Source organism: Rousettus aegyptiacus, unplaced genomic scaffold, assembly GCF_014176215.1.
Source record: "Rousettus aegyptiacus isolate mRouAeg1 unplaced genomic scaffold, mRouAeg1.p scaffold_m13_p_8, whole genome shotgun sequence".
NCBI lineage: Eukaryota > Metazoa > Chordata > Mammalia > Chiroptera > Pteropodidae > Rousettus > Rousettus aegyptiacus.
This window is the reverse complement of record NW_023416311.1, coordinates 91,287,867-91,310,177: the sequence shown is the minus strand read 5'-3', so window position 1 is coordinate 91,310,177 and position 22,311 is coordinate 91,287,867. Positions and strand designations below refer to the sequence as shown.

Genomic DNA, 22,311 nt, shown 5'->3' with positions numbered 1-22,311 from the left:
GTTTACCTCCTGTTACGTGGCCCGGTTCCTAAAAGGCCACAGACCAGAACCGGTCTGCAGCCGGGGGCGGGGTGGGGTGGGGTAGGGGTTGGGGACTCCCGCATTAGAGGACCACCCTCTACCATGTCAAAGTAACCCCCCACATACCCTCTACTCATAGTTTTCATGAGTCCTATATATATGAGTCACTAGCTATGTACGTTCCTTTACCAAGTCACTAAGTAACGTATGCTAAATATACTTATGAGTGAACACTTACCTTTTTCTATGATATCTTGCCAAAGTGTTTGCACCAATATAGGGTCTGAATAGCCAGCACAATGAATTATTGCAAGTTTACATTCTGCAAGTTTAAATGGGTCAGCAAATTCCCCATAAAGCTGTGGGAGAAAATGCCAACATTATACATCCAACCAGAGGTCAGCATCCAGAAATTAATAGTGAAACATTACTTGAAAGTTAAAAAGAACCCAAAATTTTATATAATATTTCTTAAATATGATATAAAGATATGCTGTGTAGGTGGTCATAATTCTAAAAGTGCTGAATGAATGGTAAATACTTTCAACTAGATTGCAGTATGTGTGCATTGTGCTTTTTCCTGGCTGGGAGATGTTGCAATGACTTTTCTTTTAGAATTAGTGTTGTCTAAAGTAGGGTTTGAAGAATGACAGAAACACTGACAAATCTCAGGGTACTTAAAGGTACTGAAGCCAGGTCCAAGAATAAATTAAGAAGGAACTAACTGCTTGCAAGAGTATGGAGCGGTTGAGAGAGTTACGTAAAGATGTTACTCTTTTAAGACAAGAAGTAAGGCTGGCAGGAGTTTTAACAAAGCCCCACGTGAGGCTGATAGATTTTTGATAGCCACTGACCTGGAAGAGAAACTTAGCTCTTTGCAACAGTCGGATACCACAACAGTGATTTGTCAGCCCAATGACATGCCACAAAAGATGGCTTATTTTGTAGGGGTAAGTTAATCTTTCTCATGAAACAAAAAAACTAAATGCTAAAGAAACAAGGAATTTGTAGATATTAAGTGACCAGTTGACTGCTATAGGAATTCTATTTGTTTTTTAAATTACCTTAGTTATGTCCATTAGCTCAGAATCCAGCTGAGAAATTGCATCCTGTACAGAAGAATGATGGGAATATTGCCTTTGCAGTGTCTCTTGTACCTGAAGTTGGATCCTAGCAACCTAGTTGGGGTAGAAAAAAGGAAGTCCTGATTTTTTTTATGAAAAATCAATTGGTACTCAATAACATAGGTCCTAGAATCTGACTTTAAATTTGTTAAAAGTAATGTAAAAATAAAGACGTCTATAATAATAGACTAGCAACTCTTCATAACATATCTCACAGAAGTGTACTACTGCAGAATCTGTGCTGCTCACCAATACCCATGCCTCTTATGACTGTAGTCAGAGGAAACCCTAGACCATACTTTCCAGCCTCCTTTGTAGAGAGATATAGACATAAGACTAATCTCTCTGCAAAGAAACATGAGTGGAAGCAAAGTATATCATTTCAGAGCTGAGGTTTTGAAGAGTGAATGTGTTCCTTACATGCTCCTTTTCCCTTGCTCCATGACTGAAGAGGCCACTCACAATGGAAGAGCCAGAAAATAGAACTGAGGGACCCGAATCAACCAAGCAGAAGAAAGCCACCTGCCAGTCACGAACACCCATTCTGGATTTTGTGAATAAGAAATAAGCTTTTGTATTTGGACCATTAAACATTTTTGGATCTCTTAGTTAAGGCAGTTTAGCCTACTCTACTTCATACATTTACTTATTAGCTTCCAGAATAAATGGTGAATGGGGATATGATCTGCTTCGTGTTAAAACAGCTGGAAAAAACCTGTGGAAATGCCATAGAGAAAACTTTTAAATTACAGCAATGTCCTATGACCCAATGCTGTATCCTTAAAAATCTTTTAAAAGATTTATATCTAAATAAATATAAATAATGCAGAAGATATCATAATTAATAATTTGACTGCTTTAGATCTATTAAGACCTATTACTACTAGGGAAGGAAGAGAAAGTGAAATGAAATGTGGCTACTTCCCAGTGTGAACAAGTGTAAGTATCTTTAGCACTTACTTCCATTTTTTCTTCTAATTCATGAAGGAATTCACCATCTGCAGCTATTGAAGAAATGGCAGTGGAACTTTTGGCACTAAGAATAGCTCGAGCAATATACTCTAGCCGCTGTTGAAGTGAAATTTCTGTGCTGGGGGAAAAACACTTATTTTTATTTATACGAAATAAATCAAGATCCAAGATACAAGTATTTCAATTATGATGTACTATTTTATACCAAATGAATGTGAAAGGTTATCTGAAACTTGAAAAGATTATTGGAGGATTTCTAATAAAAGAGATCCACAATTAAAGGAAAAAAATATAGGTACTTATGTTTGTGTCCAAAGAAGTAACTTCCAATTAAAATTTTAGTTCAGAATATTAAAACTTGGAATCTTCTAAAATTATATTACGGACAACATTCTTTATTGCTCCTCATACTCTTCACATCTCTGCCTTAATATGGCCAATACTACATTTCGTATTCCAGAGAGCCACTAGAACGACCACTTAAAAACAAAAATCAGATGTCACATCCTTTCTTAAAACCCTCCAATACACTTCACCTACTCCTCCAACCTCATCTCCTTCCACTTGCTCCCAGGCTCACTGGCTCCAATCCCACTGGCTTTCTTTTTTGCATCCCAAACATGATAAACTTATATATGATGCAGTGCCTGGGCATAAACTATTGTTCCTTGTGCTTGGACCACTTTCCCTCCATTTCTTTATACAGTTGCTTATTCTTGTCATTTGAGACTCAATTTTAATGACAGTTTTTCTGAGCATCATAGCTAAAGAAGATACCCAACTCCTAAGTGCTTTCTACTATACTATCCTATTTTTATTGTATTTACAGAAGCTGAACTTATTTGTTTACAGTCTTTAACCCACTAGGATGAGAGGTCCCTGGAAGTTGGAAGTGGGGATGGTGTCTATCTTGCCTACTACTCCTTCTTGCATGTCTTGAACATCACTGGTGCTCAAAATCAATTTGCTGGTGAACTGACCGATGGGTGTCAGAAAGTTCCAAGTATGTATCCACCTCATTGTCACCAGCTTCAGTTCCTTCGAATCTCCTATCTCTATCAGACTTGGCTTTCACATTATAAAGCACTCTGGCGTTAAAAACAAACTCACACAGTTAGTTGTTGGCAACCTCTCAGATCAACAAGTATTAAATGTAACTTTTTTTGAGATTAACAACAGATTTATTAATGAACACCTGAGATACTAGAAGTAAATGGAATAATATTTTTAAATTTTACCAGGTAAATATTTTAAAACTAGAAACTGATACTCAGTCAAAATTACATTGTTTTGAGGGTAAAAAAGACTTTTTTTTTTCCCCCTTGGATAGTGATGAATTCAGAAAGCTTACTTGTATATGTTTCCAACAAAGGTTACTGGAGGATATACTTTACTAATCCAAAGTAACTATGCACATGTGTGCACACACATACATACACACATACAGCATGCTTTCCCCTATGTCAACACATTCATCCAAAAATCAAAAGTAAAACTGAATAAAATCTAAGATCTAGCAAACAAAATCCAAGATCAGGAAAGTGTTTAAGACAGACATGCGCAGCTAGCTATCAGCATATCTGGGGATGAGGGAAGAGGACGGTTACAGATATGACCTAGATGCTGATAATACTTTAATGAGTTGGCTCTAAATTTAGTGGTAACCATAACCTGTATGAAGAAAATTTCTATACCACTAAGGAAAAGAAAAATGTGTTAATGTAACTAACCACAGAGAGGAAGAGTGGGGGCAGGGGGAACAATAGGAAAGTATAGAGTAAAACATGGCAAGTTCAAATATAGTGGTAATTAAAATATTTAAAAAAGAAAACACGGAATGTATTAAGAAAAGATCCACTTGTACAATGTTAACAAGAGACATGACAAACTGAAAATAGACTTTAGAAATAAAGGGGCATAAGAGAATGTATCAGGCAATGGTGAGAAAAGAACATAGAGATTAATACAGAAAACTGAAATTTTATCAGGTGAAGGCTATGTCATAAAGGATATAATTCACCATGATATGACTCTTGATTCTTTATAGTGACGATTGAGTCTTTATATTAACATAAACTTTACATTAATCATTAAATTTATATTTACAGTATTAATATGTCCTTTATATTAATAACTCAAGTGTGCTTTATTTGCTTATTTATCATTATGAAAAAGTGAAGAACTTGGTAAAAGTGTGCATGGATGGCAGAAACGTGGCTGGAGAGCTCTAGACTGGGGCTTTGGGGAAGAGGAGTGACCTGAGCCCACATCTTCTATTGTACCTTCCTACCTTCAGTGGACTAGAGAGAGTGGTCACATTTTTTTCCAGTGTTATCATTCTTTAATGATGAGGAATCAAGTTATAAATTGACTTGAGCACACTTGAATCTCATTACCATGTGCTCTCCTTTCAGCCACTACTAGCCTAGAAATACTGATGCCATCTAAACTGCCTATGAAAAACAAATAACCCTCCCTGATTAAGATTTAGCCCTTCCTGTAGATAAATGTAACTTTTGACATCCAATTAATTCCCATATGAATAAGAAAAAAACTAGCTTTATTTTACTTTCAGAGAGCTGTAGCTGTATATATTCCCTTTCCAAAAAGAAAACAAAAGGAAAAAGAATGAACTCCTTTCTCCATTCTATCTTTCAAAGTACAGATGTGTATGATAGTTAATTAGCACTGACCATCTTGTAAGGTTACATAAAGAACTGTACATTTTTAGGAGCCCTGTTTCTTAAAGGTTTTACTTTCTTTTCTCTCTCATCTCTAAAAAACCCTCTTGAACCAAACATTTTAAAAGTAACATTTATTTCCAAATTATTTAAAACAGAACATTCTATAGTTGCCAAATTATATATGCAAAAACAACGGAGCGAGAGAGACAGTAACATAATAGTTGGAAAAACATTGTATTGTGGAAAGAGATAGTTGAGAGCAAAAGAGAAGACAGACAGGGTATCTCACATGAAGAGAAAATTAGGGTGTGTGTGTATGTGTGCGTGAAATAAATATGGATAATGAGTGTTCTTAAAAGTTAGAGAATTTCTGAATATCTTGTAACAAGAATTTAATAACTGTTATAACAAGGAAAAAGGTTAATAAATATTCAAGGAAGGGCAATTTAGAGCCACTCTAAGTCTCTGAACAATAAGTAGTGTGATAAAAATGGCTTACAAAAATTTGTTATGGGAATGTTATCTATGACTATCAAAAACAAATGACAGGAGTAAATTCAGAAACGAGATAGTGAAGGCCTGGATAAGAGCACAATCCATGTCCTTCCAGCAGAACACAGTATATAAAAGGCGCTCAGACACTGGATAAAGAAATGAATTATAGAACCTTAAGATACAGAACTACGGTGAATTAAATATTTAATAATGCTGTTAATTCTTAATTATACAGACTATTAGTTAACCAACGCCTTTACTAGAAACTGCCTTTTAGGCCTTTACAACTTTAAATTTCTTTCCTTTTATTAACCAAAACCAAAGAAATTAAAGTCATATACATATGTGATCTTCTGTAAGGAGAACTTATAAAAATCAAGTAACTATTATGATCAAAATAGGCAAAATACCAAAAAAGCCTTGAGTCCACAAACACAACAAATATACCTGTGTCAGTAAGCTGTATGAATGTGCATGTGCACACACATACTCACACTTACTATTAGTCTCATCTGAACTCTTTAAGCAATCACTCTGATTAACTACATTTAATAACAGTTCTGCCTCAGCAACCTCCCTTTCCTTCCTTAACTACTCTCCAGTTTTTAGAAATAGCACCTGTATTATTTTGGCAATGAAAATTTCAAATGAATATAGAGGGTCAAATTAATGATCTCTCCGAGATTTTATTAAATTGTCTTTTGATATGATAATCTAATTAGAAATCCCAATGCTTTCTTTAACAGGATTCTTAATCCTCTAAGACCTTTCAGTAATTTAAACCAATGTCAAAGTAGGGAAAAGTAGTCTGGAATTAGTAGAACATTTAAAATGAAAAAGCCTTTGAGAGGTAGTTTTTGTTCTTTTAATTAAGAACTGTAATTAGTTGCCTTAGTAGGGAGAATTTAAAGACATACTTCAGAGGAAAGGATTTAGAAGACAGTTTGACTAGAGACAGTCTTAGATATTCTTTTAGAATCTCCTACACGCTATTAAAAACAAAATGAAGGAAAAAAGAAAACTGTAAATCCAAGTAAAAGCATAAAAATTCTACATATATATAATCTGAATGAGGTTTTATTTAAATTCTGAAATCTGAATGTACCTAGATATAGCTAGGTTATCAATCATTCTTCTCAGTAAGACTGTTATGCCATACCTATGCATGTCAGCCAGTTTGGAGAGGACACGAGCAGCATTACTAAAACTTCTATTCTTCTCATAGTACCTCCAGAGTAAATCCATATAGCGCACTTTGTTTTGATCAACTTTGGCCATTCGGACTAGATGTGGTTCCAGAAATGGAGAAGCAATCTGGAAATTGTACAGTTAATCAGAAACATTTTCTTACCACTTACTTGCTCTTTACATAGTAAATACAACATTTTAAAGACAATGATAGGTGTGCCTTGTTTTATGAATGCATAAGCAAAATTATAATCCAACAACAGATAAAAGAGAGGGCAATTTTTCTCATTATAAATGACTGTGTTACCACAGTTAATGAAAGAGTTGCTATAATAGTTGCATTAGGCTGCTATAAATAACTTATTATAATCCAATTACAAATCTTTTAATAAACTCTTAGAACATAGGTATTGATTCACAGACTCTGAGCTCAACAGCATCCTTGAAATTATCAAATGCCATGCATTCATTTTATAGACTCAGAGACACTGAGACTTAGGGTAGTGAAAAGATGTGTGAGGTCACACAGTGACTTAATGGTAGAGCTAAAACGAAGTTCAAGTCTCTTAATTCATAATCCAGTGACTCCAATTCCACGATATAAACTATCCCAATCAGCTGATGAATAACTAGAAAAGTAGCACAATGGTCCGCTTTGCCTACCAGGAAAAGATATTATATTACTCATATAAAATAACAATACTGCAATGCAAAACCATTTTTTTACCTGTAGCAGTTTGTCTGCAAGGTCGGCTTGTATCAGCCAATTATAAAGGGCAATACTAAAGAGTTCATCTTTGGATCTTTGAGACAATTTAAGCATTTGTTCAAACTAAAATAAAGAAAACAGTAAAAATTAGTACAGTTATAGGCTCTGTTTCTAGATATCATAAACTCTTAACTTTATAAATCCCTAGTAAAAAATCAGGAGTCCTTAAGTGGTAAGTTCTAAGAGCTCCTCCTACTTTTCCCAAGATGATGATGTTATCAATAGCACAGAAAACTTCTAAACACAATGTATTTTCAGAATGAAAATATGCTATGTCCCTTACATGATGTCCTGCCTCTTCGTTACTCAGCATATTAGGATCAGAAGACAACACAGGAGGCCCGGGTTTTTTGGGTACACTGGGAGACTGTGGAGCAGCCTTACTTTGATTCACCAGTTCTTGAAGTGTATCTGTAATACACTTGTAACTGTTTAATCTGAAAAAAATGGGAAAGGAGCAATTATAGTAATTAGAAAGCAACTAATTTATCTAATTTTAAATAGAAAAATTTAAAGAAAATTTCTGAGGATAAATATATGTACATATTTGGTTTTAAAAATGACAATTGGGGGATCATTTCATAAACTATACAAATGTCTAACCAATGCACTATATACTCGAAACTAATAATAAAATAAAATGCTAAAGAAATAAAAATAAAAAATAAAAATACCAGAAATTACATACTTTTCAAAAGGGCCGAGAAGCATTTGGTTAACCATAAAAAGGTAAAGTCACAAAAATGACTGTATTAACAAAAACCATGTCTTAGGTTATATGTTTCCTTTATGGACAGCCATTTTTCCTTTAACAGTCTCTACTAATTTGTGAATATTTAAAAATCATCCTTTAAAATAAAACACTAATCTTCACCTAGAAATTGGAGGGAAAGGAGAAGAAACAAGTTTTGTTTCCAAGTAAGTTACTCCATTTAAAACTGACATTAATAGTCTCAGAAAAACCACAGAAGCAAGTTCAAAAACATTTTTACATTCTCAAGAATTTTCACCAGACTGAAATTTTATCCCTAGGCAAAGAATTATAATGCTGATTCGGGCCTCTGATAAAACAAATTATTTTAAACTGAAAACATAATTCAATTCAATAAGGGTTATACTTGAAATATTATTTCCATAATACTAGCAATCAAACTTTACACAAAGAAAAGTCTCTATTCATAAAGTTGACAGTCAACTAAGGTAACAATACTCGCCTTTCTTGGAAAGCCTGAAGTCCCACCATGTCCTCTTCTGGTTCTCCATGTTTATAGAAATGAAGTCCAAGACCTTGAGGATCTTTTTTCTCTGCAGCAGTAAGAGAGAGCTCCACCACACCCTCATAAAAACGCACTAAGGGGAAAGAAAAAGGACAAAGACTTAAGGCTTATTATTAAGCTAGATACATTTTTCTTTAGCTGGCTTATAAAAATAATGATCAATATTACTGTTTCTACTGTATATTAGTCACCTTGGTAACAATATTATATAACATATTTCTGATGATTCTACCAAAGAACAAGGCCCTAAAATGACTAAAAGGCAGCTATTAAATATATTTTCTTCAGTGGGAAAAAATTTTTGTATTTAAAACAATAAACAGAAAGGTTTCAGCTCCTGGTTGGAAAAAACCTTGGGATTCAAAACAATACCTTTGCTAACAGTTATTAGTTCTTTATTATGTTAGATATAATTTAGAGTAATTTTAAAGAGAACAGGTAGGTAATATTCTAGAGACAATAAAAAAATTTTAAGCCTCTTAAAATTAAATGCAACACAGAAAGCAATCAAATACAAATAGTAGTTTAACTGACAAGGACTGAAACATCAATCTTTGAAGACATAAAAAGCATTACAGCTTTTGCAGGGGTCAGTAGAGTCACAACTAAAAGACAAGGAATGAATTTCCTAAGTTGAAGGAAGATTTGCCTCTGTGAAGAGGCTCTTCATCACTAACTTTAGTCACACAGTAATTTGTCCCCTTATTTAAGAAGATATAAGAACATTTTGTTTCTCACCCTGTCTATACTGAGCACAAACATTAGAAAGGTCAACTTGATTGCTGATTTTCTGATACTCCTTTAAGGATTCCCTTAACATTCTTTCCTTTTCACTCTTACTTTGAACTTGTCGGGAACGCTGGAGAAGCTCATTTGCCTAGAAGTAGAGAAGATAAGAATTTAAAAAGATATAAAATCAAGCACATAGATGATGCTGTCAACATAAGTTATAGTCTATGTCTAAATTTATATCTGGTTAATTATAATCAATAATAAAAACAACACTACAAACTTACTTCTTCTTAATTTTAGGCAGAAAAGTTTTTGAGCAAAAAATCCTAGCTATTCTTAATTCCTCTCACAAATATGTTAAGCAAGATAGCTTTTGACTGGTAAATCTCTTGCCTAGTCAATACATTATTGGTCATCAGGCAGTCCATGTGATACTGATTTTTTAAAATTTTTCCACCTGTAGGAAAGGATCAATAAAAATTGCCCAATTAACTCTAATTTATTATAGACTTACTTCAGGTTTTAGTGATTTTCCTTACTTTCTAAGGAAAGACATATTTAAGCATTGTCTTTTTAAATATGGCCAAGAAATACTATTAACAATTCTTTATGAAAACCTTAAATATATATGTATTTTAAGAAACCATGTATTCCAACCCAATTCTTACAAAGAATAGGATTCTAAAGCTAGGAGAAGTTAAGAAATCTATTAAGGTCCTATATTAAGTAAAAGATGGTTTCTGATTCCAATTCTAGTGTGTTCATACCACAAAACCTCCTGTAAGAAACACCGAAATAGGTAACAAAGCATCATACCTTTGAACAAACTGCATCATCAGTACTATACAGAAGTGGACAGATATCTTGTAAGTGTAAACTAATGCCATCAACAGCAGCATTATCTCTGATGTAGCAGTTGATAAGAGAAGCAATTAATGCGCCAGTCAGTTCTTTGTCCCGGATTACCAGATCTTTAAAGGTGGTGATTTTTAACTGCTCTTGAAATTCCTAGGAGTATAAAAGAGAATCTTTCCTTCTATCAAATCTATCATATTTCCACAAAAAATGAAATTTCTTTAATATAACCAAACCATTAATACTTTATAATTATAATTAGAAAGAGAAAATATATTAAAACTATACAAACTAATACATTTTTTGAAACTTTCATAGAATCATAGAGAACTGGAAAAGAAGCCACAGTATGTCTAGTCCAAAGTTATCACTTTACAAATGAGGAAGTAAAGCCTAAGGAAAGCCAAAATTAGAGCCAGGTCTTGACTTCAGTTATAACCGGAAAAGAACAGTCATTTAGCTACATCAAAAAAATCTTGGGCTTATATTTCTTTTTCCTAAATAATGTCAGTTCTGTTATTCAGGGCCTCCTTAATTTCATTTTGAACAAACTGCTTGTTAAAAAGAGTTCTAAATTACTGAGGTGATTAAAACTAGAAACATTCTGTTTAGTGATTCGACTATTTTTTCTAAATTTCAGCAAATATATAATTGGTGTTCAAATTTTTGAACTAATATTTAATTTGCATTCCTTGAGCACAAAATTTGTGATGCAAGGAATGAAGCTTTGAAGATGGATCACAAAAAAGATGCATAGGCTAAAATTTTACCTAAATTATGTTTATTACCCCATAACATTTATTCTACCTGGCATGGAAAATTTTCATAATTAAACATATTAGCGTGTGTGTGCATGTGTGTATGTGTGTGTGTGTGTGTGTTGTTTTGTTTTGTTTTGTTTTTACGCATGTGTTTCAAAGAAATAAAACCACTAACAAAACAACTCTGGACATTATTGAAAAGAACTAGGGAAATGCCTTTTAACTTTGAAAATTGTACTTAAAAGTCAAGATTTAAACATTTCAGGGTAACCAAACAGCCCTACAGAAAAATTATTTTTAATAGAATTGCAGTTAATATAGAAGATGTCAGATTTAGAAAATTACCATTCTATAATTCCAAATGAAATAACTCATTCAATGATCATCAATGGATGATGACAGTCTGATGGAGAATTTCACAATGGCAGGACTGGATTTACCATTTGAATCTAGCAATCAATTTTAGTCTCACTAAAGGTGGGACAATCAAACCTTTTGTGTCACCTAATACAGTATGACACAAAACTACTACCTATGAAGTATTTTAATTCTTCCTTAAATAAATGGATTTAAACTTTAATCAAGCTTCTGTAGATTTAGAACCCATTTTATAAAAAAATGCAGGAAATAAAGGAACAAGTTTACTGCAAGGAAGGTTAAGACAACCTCAGAATGTTGGACATTCCACAGGGTTGATGACCCAATATCTACAAGGCAATAACAAGGAAATAAAAGGAAAAACTACTCTAAACTGAAAGAGATTTAAGAGAATCAAATTCAATAAGTGAAACAATTCTTTAGATTGTGATTTGAATGAACCAATCTGTAAAAAGCCATTTTTAGGACAATCAGAGAAATTCATTATTTTAGATGGTACCAAAGAATTATTGTTAATACTGCTGAGTGTAATAATGATGTTATTCAGAGAAATGTCCATCTTTTTTAAGACATATACAGAAGTATGTAGGAGTGAAATGACGTAATGTCTGGATCTACTTTTAAATAATTCAATAAAGAAAAAAAGAAGATAGATTAAGCAAAGTTGGTAAAATATTGAAAATGTTGAATACCAGTGAAGTATATATGGGGGCTATAAAGTATATATGGGGACTACAGTTGTAGTACTGGCTCTATTTTCGTGTATGTTTAGAAATGTTCACAATTAATAGGAAGAAATACATTTGCCCTAAATAACTTGTCTAATATTTAGATGAATGCAAATTATCATTTTCATCAAAAAGGATTCAAGTGAGAACTGCAAGATAAACATGAAACATTCATTTCCCACATAGTAAACATCTTTCTTAAAGTAGGAATGTTTAATTAAGATTGGTGAATTTAAATTCACATGCAAAAATTCTGTGGCTTTGTATGCATTCTTTGAGGATGGGTGAGAGACAGACAGTTGGATCAGTTTCCCAAAGGGATCTGTGGTCTGAACAAAGGTTACAATCCACTGTTTTAAAAAAATACTTTTGGTAAAGTCATTCACATGCCTCTCAAGCTCTCATGTACTGTAAAAACTTTGGCTCCGACAAAGTGAATCCCTCAATCTTTAGTGCAATCTTTCTATAACATACTAACTTTACCATGACCTAAGTGCTTCCCAAAATAATCCCCTCCCAAACGGACGTGTAAGATTAAAGCTCACACAAAAGAAAACAAACTAAGCACAGTATTAACAGTATGAACTTAAGGTAGGAGGCGGGGAGGAGATCTTACCTTCTGAAGTTCTCCTACAATGACAGTGAATTGATGTTCACAAAGAAGTTTCCATAAAGCCAGAGCCTGATATGATTTTCGAACCAATTGCTGAATTGCCTGAAGTGAAATCTTTTCACTCAGTTGAGCCTCTAATTGCAAAATACAATTAATAAAGTTTTATAAAGTGACATAGGTTATTTTATTTCAAGCAAAACAATACTTTACCTCAAATAAAAACTACTAGTTAAAGTTGAAATCCTCATTGTTCTCTCTCCCCATCACAGGCAACCATGATCATGACTTGTTGAATTCGTGTTTTTATCTGCTCATCTCACACACACACCCATGTGTGCATTGTGTGTACACATAAACAATAAAAATATTTGTTTTTGAACAATGTACACCATTGCTTTTTTTATCTAATTATATTTTTGCAGGCTATCCATATTGATAAATATAAGCCTAGTACATTTATTTTGATTGCTTAGTGTTCATTTTATAAGTATACTACGATTAGGTCCATTGTCTACCTAAAGGACATTTATTTTTTTTTCAGTTTTCCTACTAAACTATAATGCAATAAATATCCTTAAAAAAGATCTCCTGGAAAATGCAGTTAAGTCTCTCTAGGACTGAGTTTCTTAAACCCTAGATTAAGATGCTCTGGTGAGTCATAAAATCAATTCAGTCAGCTTTTATTTTTCTTAAAGAAGAAATAAAATAAAATAAAATATTAGAGTATAAAACAGGTATAGTTATTTTCTAAAATTTTATTTTAGTTGTGTATGCATGCTTTTAAACATCTGTGTTATAATATAAAATGTATTTCTTACTGTGGGGAAAATAGTGTCTGATCAAGACTGTTCTAGGTTATATAGCTAGAAGTGAAACTGCTGGTTTTGGTGTATGTGCATCATCATCTTTCATTAGATATGACCAAATTGCTCTACGAAATGACCATTTCAGTGTATACTGCCAGCAATTTGAATGCTCCCATTTGTATAATTCCTTACAACTAACGCTTGGTATTGTCAGGCTTAAGGCCTTACTGAAGTACTATTAGCAGTACTGAAAAAAGAATTTACAAAATAGTAACAGAAAACTAGAGCCAGCAGGAAGAAAGTACCTTGGGATCAAAGTAAATGACTGAGTCTTAATTAGCTAAGTTCTACCAGCCAGAATAACTGGCTCAAAAAATAGAAGACAAAAAGACTTTAAAAAAATTAAATGACAGGTAAAATTTAAGCAATAATTTTTATTATTATTCCAGTTCACATCTGGAATGATGATGTGAACTTTTTAGTTCCTTTACTCTTTCCTTAGTTGTTATTATTTATAATAGACAAAAACACAACCAAAAACTTGATTCACATTTTTAACTCTATAGATGTCACTCGTCATTAGTAAAATGCAAACTAAACCACAAGATACCACTTCATACCCATTAAGATGGATATAATTTAAGCAACAACAACAAAAAAACTGAAAAATAACTGGTGATATAGAGAAATTGAAACCATTTGTGAACTACTGGAAATGTAAAATGGTGCAATTGGTATGGAAAACAGTATGCCATTTCCTCAAAAATTTAAGAATCAAATTACCATGTAATCCAGCAATTTCACTTCTGGGTATATAACAAAAGAATTGAAAGCAGGGACTCAAATTTATAATTGTATACCATGCTCATAGCAAGACTATTCACAACAGCCAAAAGGTGGAACCAATCCTAGTGTCTACTAGGATGAATGGAAAAATGAAATGTGGTATATATACATAACAGAATATTAGTCAGTCTTAATAAAGAAATTCCAACATGCACTACAACACAAATAAACTTTGAAGACATTATGCTAAGTAAACTAAGCCAACTACAAAAGGACAAATACTGTATGATTTCACCTAGAGGAGGTAACTACAGTAGTAAAATTCAGACAGAAAAAAAAAGAACGGTGAGTGTTAGGGTTTGGGGGCAGCAAGGAGAGTTAATGTTTCATGGATAGAGTTCCAGTTTGGGAAGATGGGAAAAGTTCTACAGACAGATAGTGGTGATGTTTGCAAAATATAAATGTACTAAATGCCACTGAAATGTACACTTAAAAACAGTTAAAATGGTTTTATGTTATGTATATTTTATAATTAAAAACTCATTTAAAAAGGTGTATATCATGTTTTCTGATTGAGGAAGGGAAAAAATGTATAGGCTAAAAGTTATGGAAATACATGACATCCATATTGTTCTACTTTTCCCAATCACGGTGATATTTTAATAAAAATATTTGTTACCACAAACTGATCTTATTGAGATGTTCATTGTTTTCTGTTCAACTAATAAAACTCTTTTCTGGGGTCATGAACGTTTAACCGATCAGAAGCAATCACTTACCATGAAACTTCCTCTGCAGCTCCTGTTGCATTTGCTGGGTATTTCCATTTTCGGGATGCATGAAACCTATCAGCCTCTGCTGCACTTTGGCAGTAGTACTGAAACAGAAATTCCAGAACGTGTATTTGTCTTTCACACCTTTAGTGAGCTATAATTAATTTGTCACACAATCCAACATTTAAATTTTACAAATTAATTTTTTTAAAACCTATTCATATAGGGTTGCACAATAATCACCACAATCTAATTTTAGAACATACTCCTCCCCCCAATTAGCAGTCAATCCCCATTTTTCCCTTTCTCCCACCTCTACCATAAGCAACCATTCAACTACTTTCTGTGTCTATAAATTTGCTTTTACTAAAATGAAATCCACTGTGGTGCCCCATTGTTATAAACCCTTTATTTCAATCTATTTGCGCTTTTAAGCTCTAACTGCATATACATTTCTCTAAGATCCGATTATTAAAGGATACAAAAAGCCAGGTGCAAAGAATAAACAAAATAAACATCAAATCTCATTGGGCTGGCCCTTCCATCAGGCCCATATTTCCTCTGGATTTAAATGCAAGTACATTAAATATTGTAGGGTGTTGATACCACTACAGTCTCCCAACTCAGTTGAGAAAAACTGTACCTTACACTAAGGGAAAAATCTATCTATTGACCTAAGCTCAGCATTTTACCATATTCTTACCATATTCTGGGTGAAAACTAACCCTGTGAGCTTCACAAGGGCTTCACTTACATGATGGCCTGCTACTGAACACTGACCACAACTGCTGAGTAGATTGATCTAGATATACTGATCTACCTATACTAATGAATAAAAGTATTAATTTATAAACAGAGCCAGAAAAATATCACCAAATATATTTGCTAGTTTGGAAAAGAAAAACTATGCTAGGCAGTTGAAACCAAAAGCCCCTAAAGAAATAACTAATGTTAAGAAAAATTGAGAAATTTAAAAAACAATTCCAATTATATTCTCACGAAGATTTGGGATTCATACTACAAGTGTTAATTGCCATGTAAAAGGAAAAATCAGAAAATAAAAGCTTTTGTAATTAAAAATATAATGGTCAAAAAAAAACTTATCAGAGAAATTGAACAGATGCTAGTTAAATAGAATAAAATGACTGAGAACATCAACTCTAGCAAGGAAGGAAGGAAGGAAAAGAGAAGGAAGGAAGGAGAGAAAAGAGGGAAGAAAATTATGGAAGAAAAGAGAACTAAGGCTAGATTCAGGAGACTCGATATGATTCTCCAAAGAGAACAAAAAAGAGGCAATGATACAGATAAATAAAAAGTACTAAAGAAATATATCAGAGCTTATGTCTTTTTAGGTCTAAATGCTCATTGAAAACATTTTATTCTCAATTCCCACTGAAAGAAGACATACCTAAAGACATGATATAACTTCTGAATTTCAGTAATAAAACAAAAGAAAGCATAAAAATTTCAAAGTAAGCACAAGATACAGGGGAAAGGAAATCAGAAAGGCAATGCGTTATCTTCTGCAACATTAAAATTTAAGAAGAAAATGGAAGAAAATGTATCTGAAGATCTGTTCAACTGATGAAATGACAAACGAAACTATAAGGGAACCTTGAAAATACTATGCCAAGGGAAAGAAGACAAAAACAAAAGGCCACATATTGTATATTTCCACTTACATAAAAGATCCAGAATATGGCAGATCTATATAGCAGACAGATTAGTGGCTGCCAGGGACTGAGAGAGGGGAGCTAGAGAGTGGTATGGACTGAATGTTTGTGTCCCACCAAATTCCTATGTTGAAGCCCTAATCCTGAAATGATATTTAGAGGTGGGGCCTTTGGAAGCTAATTAAGTTTAGATGAGGTCATGAGAGCCCCCATGAGAGATTCGTACCCTCTATATGAAGGCACTAGAGAGCTTGCTCTCTCATTATCTCTCTGCCGTATAATGACACAGAATGAAAGCAGCTCTCTGTAAACCAGAAGTGGGTTCGCACCAGAACCTGACCATGCTGGCACCCTGATCTCAAACTTCTAGCCTCCAGAACTGTGAGGAATAAATGCTTGCTATTTAAGCCAGTCCATGGTATCTTTGTTACTCCAGCATGAACTAAGACAGGGAATGACTGCTAATGGTTACAGGGTTCCTTTTTGGTGTAATGAAAATGTTCTGAAATTAAACAGTGGTGATGATGGCATAACCTGTGACTATACTAAAAACCACTAAACTATGTATTTTAAAAGAATGAATGTTATAATATGTAAATTATATCTCAGCAAAAAGAAAAGGAAAAAAAAAAAGGAAATAAATGAGTAAATAAATCTCACTTATTCTTACTTTGGATTTCCTAATGGCCCTCCTGCAAATTGGGAGTTTCTATCTAGAAATTCTTGCAAGCCTTTTAGCTCTTGTAGCACTGACTCCAGGAGTTGGGAGGGAACACTACTTTCAATCTGTAAGAAAAGAATTATTTTCAAAAGTTTAAAAACAGTGTATATCTGAAAAACATAGTCTGTATACCTATAATTAAATATAAAATTTTAATTTCGAAGTACCTTAGTCTCATAAACAATAAAGTATTTCTTACATCAATTCATACTTGGTGACCAGAATAAAGGGCTAGATACCCATATCTCTCCCCTTCTCCTCTGGTTTGATTATATATAATTTATAGATATTAAATATATAAATCTTAAGTAAACATCTTGGTAACTTTATACATTTTAATAGAGTTCCCACCCAGACCACAATATGGAGTATTTCTAACATCCAGGAAAAGTTTCCTAATGCCCCTTTCTAGTCATTAGTCATTCCATCTCCTAGGTACTACTTTTTTTTTTACTTTCATCAGTACAGATTTGTTTAGCCTGTTCTTGAACTTCATATAAATGGAATCATATACTATGTTAAGTAAATCCGGGCTTATTCTTAGAAATGTGATCTTGAAAAGAGTATCAACATTGAAAAGATTTTTGGTATCATTTCATTTTAAAAAGAAAAAACTTAAACTGCATTCATGTTTCACCTTACAAAGTTTACTACTTGAATTTATGATAATACAAACTTCTACAAAATGTTTTCTTAAAAGTACTCTAGAAAATACTCCAATGCTCAGAAATTAGTACTGGGTCCGCTGATTTTTGGGGTATATAAAGCAAAATATTTAAATAGTAGCTCTGAGCAATATTAAGTGTTAGGACTTTATTTGACCCTCACAAAAACCTTATGAAGGGGATATATTACTATTTCATTTTATAGTGAGGTATCAGGTTTGAAATGTTATGAAATTTATTCATCATTTAATAAGTGACAAGAGCTGAGACTTATCCCAGGGGGTGAACAGTTTATCAGACAAGTACACAAACATATATAAAATAATCACTGCATCTTGTTTATAACATCAAGAAATGTGAAATAATAAACTTATCCATTAATAACATAAACTGGCTACATACGAACAATGGAATACTATTATACAACACACTTACTGCAGTGATCTCTCTGTTGCCACTCTTGAATACTCTTTCCACAACTAAACTAGCATCCCAGATATTTCTGGAAGAAAAAAATGTATTAATAATTGTGCTGTGGATGAATAAAAACACAGACAGTATGCGGCAAATTTCTTTTAAGGTGTTTGTTAAAGTATAGCAATGGTTTCATTTAACATTTTACCAAGTTATCTGAAAAACAAAAACAAACAAAAAAAAAGGAAAATGAAAATTTCCAAAGCTGATATGTCATAGTTATTTCATATAATGAAAGACTGCTAAAGAAAAATCAAAAGGCTGTGGGTAATGAATTGCAAACAAGGAAGCTAATAATGCAAAAATAAATTTAAAAGAGTTCTGCAGCATTTCACATTTTTAGGTAAATAATTTGAATGAAAGCATACACATCAAATCTGAGAAAAACAAATACTATGCATAATAATTCACTAGATAGTATGGTAGACTGATTATAAATAAGACTGTTATACTTTATTCCTCCTACATCTATCCCATTTACAATATCACTTTGATTCTTTTCTCATAATGAGTCTATGTCCCACCTTTCGTATCTGGGTTGGCCTGGAGATGTTCCCCTGGACAAGTGAATGAGGTGAAAAAGATGGTAGGCCAATTGTGGGCCCAGGCATCAAGAGAGTTTGCAAGTATCTACTCTCTCATGAACCTTGCTAACCAAGTGAATAACCCCTGGATAGACTGCTGGAGGATAAGTGACCATGTGAGAACAATCCAGTTGTCCCAGCTGAGGCTACTCTAGACAAACACACAAACATTACAGTAAACATGTGACAGTCCAGCCAAGATTGACAGAGCTCTCTTCAACCTCACAGTTAATTGGACATGCACAGATGAGCCTAGCCGAGATCTAAACTGTCTAGCTGACTTGCAGACATATGTCACTGAGGTATAAGGTGGTTTTTCCAATACTATATATTAATATGCAAAGATATATTTTGAAGATATATGTATATATATAAAACACAGGAACAAATATAGATGATTAGATTTTAAAAAGCTGAAAGAAAACAACTTTATTAATGGACAAGTGAGCTCAAACTATAAGTACAATTTAATAGGAATAAATAATGTTCCAAATTTAGAATTAAAAATATTAAACTACACAAACTAGGACAAGGTGAGCAACAGTTAATTATTCCATGAAAAACTTACCCCATGATTCGAGAAAAGTAAATGCATATACCATTGTGTTTTCCAGAGTACACAATCTCTGGTCCAGCCATACAACTCATACTTGTGGCCTGAATTGGATTTCCCAAAGCACACACTGGAGTTGACATGACAGGATGTATACCTTGTACACACATAAGAAAAATACATCTTAAAATGTAATCATAAACATTTAGAATTCTCAATAACCCGTCTATTGTATCTAGACCCCTAGGTATGAATATTTGCAAAAACACTGGAATAGATAATTTAATTTTCCTTGATAAGTAGAGAGGATTAGATTAGAATGGGCGCTCCCAGGTAGGTTTTCAAATGCTGGCAATACAGAATTAAAAAAAAAAAAAAAAAAAAAAAAAAGGAAGCTTGCAATCATGGCTCTTTAACACTGGAAGTGAAAAAGAACTAATTATACAAATTTCATGGCTGGTAATTAAAACTTGGTACCAAGATAAGGGGCTTTCCAAGTACTACACTAAAGGTGGTCCTAAGTAAAGGCATTAATGGCCAAATGCCAATACTTGTTTGGACAGCACTTCTATTGAATTATATTATTTTTAAGAGGGAAAGTTAATTTTTTCACGCTAAGCATTAAAGATAATAACTAACAATGTTAGCTCTTCAAAAAGAATAGTAGCAGCAATCTAAAACAAAGAAAAGAGGTACCTTGAGATGGTGTTCCCAAAAAGGATGGATTTGGGTATGGACTACCACTAGGAAGAGGAGAACCTAAAAAGAAAATAAGAATATAAAAATTTGTAAAATAACTTCCCAATTTTTGAATCTCACTGAAGTAAGAATTAGGGACTCATCTAACAATCCCTCTATTGGAAAATACTGAGGTAGGAGTTATTATTAAATCATTACTGTCTTTCCTTAGGAATAAATAACAAATGAATTCTGTAAATACTATTGGTAACATCTTATTTTGTTCCATAGCATATATTAAAAACTCAATATTAATATATCATCACTTTTAAGAGTCTGATATTTACAAAATTATTCACCAATACAGTAGAAGTAAATAAAATGTAAAAATCTTTGCCCCTTAAAATATGCTACGAAGTTTCTAAAACTCCAAATCTATTAGAAACAGTCTCATTTCAATGTTTCATACTCACTAGCATAGACAGGAGACCCCAAGATGGGACCAACATTACTTGGGGCAGGGAGAGCAGCTGGAAATCTCATCTGAGCTTCACCACCGTACCTATTTTTATGACAACAGAGACTAAGTTTGAGTTTATTCAGTGAAACTACCTTAATAGCTGAAATTGTTCAAAGTCCTATTTAGCTTTCAAAATAAATGGTTTAAACATTAGATAACTTAATGTATTACGTTTACAGTGAAATATATACATAGATATATCCTAAAATACTCATTTAGTAAATGGTGACTTGAATATAAAGAAAAATTATGAGGGATTCCAGCAATTTCTATAAAGAGTCAGCAACACACAGAATTTACTTAATGAGTATATGGCACTGTAATCTTCATAATAGATTATGATAAGGCAGTATTCAAAAAATTCTTTTAAATAAATCATATTTAAAATTCTCATTCTTAGCTAAATATTTTCTAAATAAAAATCTCTTTGATACCAAGTTTCCATAAAGTGATTCAAAATCTCTTAATGATAATGATACACATAGAGCAGAACTGATATAGTGTTTGAGGAAGTAAGAAAGATAGATGAGGTAGTAATTGAGGTAGAAAGAGGTATAGAAGGAAGACTACATAGAACAGCATTCAGAGAAAGGTAACTGCATAAATTGTGCTAATCTAGCTGCTTCTATTACTATTGTAATCTTTCCAGATTTCACGTTTTTACAAATTTTAGTAACTTGCCTGTAGTCATTCAAATGTTTGGCAAGCCCTTAAACTATCAGACTGGCCAACACAACTATTTAAAAAAGTGGCCAAGAACAAAAGAAAACTGACATCTACCTGAAGAAAGCCCGAGTAGCCCAAGCAGACACTTCTCTATCACAGGCAGCAGTGGAACAAGCAAGGATAAGGCAAGTTGCACAAGCCTGGTCTTCCTGTAAAAAAAGAATATTAAACACAAAGGTTTATAAAGAAGTTTTGTTTACTGCTGTATCCAGTGTTTAAATCTGTGCCTAGCACACAGCAGGTGCTCGATAAATATTGGTTGACTATATAAAATTAGTTGGTATGAAAAAGGAGAAATAAAGCAATATTGGTTTTAAACTTTATCATAGGCACTATTATTAAAGGATGTTCTCTTTTCATCTAGATTTTATTTTAGTTTCTGGTTTATTCCGCTAATTTTTCTCTTGTGGTCTTTTACAATTTAGAAAATAAAAATTAACAATAACTAAAATTTATTGAGTCATTGTCATGTGCCAGGTACTATTTTAAGAGTTTAGCATTTATCAATTTTCACATATTATTATAATGTAATATATATTTTAAATGAGTCGACTGGAGCCACAGAATTCAAGTGATCTACCCTGGTGGTGGAGCTGGTGGTTGTGGTTCGAATTCAGAGTTTCGGTATTTAATTTTGAGCTGATATTCTTGATTTTAAACTAAGCGTTCCCAGTTCTACTTTGTTAATTCTAGATATGGCTTTGAAATACTAATATCCTCAATAATATGCCTCTAGTTTTTCCCATAAGCAAAAA

The 22,311-nt window shown here is 33.0% G+C and overlaps 1 protein-coding gene across 1 annotated transcript in view; it reads right to left on the bottom strand.

The window, feature by feature from the left end:
* NUP155 (nucleoporin 155) overlaps positions 1-22,311 on the bottom strand; it is a 52,245-nt gene that overhangs the window by 5,743 nt on the left and 24,191 nt on the right. The window contains exons 15-31 of the mRNA XM_016142473.2: positions 21,611-21,705; positions 20,784-20,872; positions 20,329-20,391; positions 19,648-19,789; positions 18,457-18,523; positions 17,306-17,421; positions 14,969-15,066; positions 12,601-12,731; positions 10,079-10,270; positions 9,269-9,407; positions 8,468-8,603; positions 7,537-7,690; positions 7,212-7,316; positions 6,456-6,610; positions 2,106-2,235; positions 1,086-1,199; positions 260-380 (exon numbers count right to left, since the gene is read on the bottom strand). Coding sequence (XP_015997959.2) covers positions 260-380; positions 1,086-1,199; positions 2,106-2,235; positions 6,456-6,610; positions 7,212-7,316; positions 7,537-7,690; positions 8,468-8,603; positions 9,269-9,407; positions 10,079-10,270; positions 12,601-12,731; positions 14,969-15,066; positions 17,306-17,421; positions 18,457-18,523; positions 19,648-19,789; positions 20,329-20,391; positions 20,784-20,872; positions 21,611-21,705 — 2,047 coding nt within the window. The remainder of the gene's footprint in view (positions 1-259; positions 381-1,085; positions 1,200-2,105; positions 2,236-6,455; positions 6,611-7,211; positions 7,317-7,536; positions 7,691-8,467; positions 8,604-9,268; positions 9,408-10,078; positions 10,271-12,600; positions 12,732-14,968; positions 15,067-17,305; positions 17,422-18,456; positions 18,524-19,647; positions 19,790-20,328; positions 20,392-20,783; positions 20,873-21,610; positions 21,706-22,311) is intronic.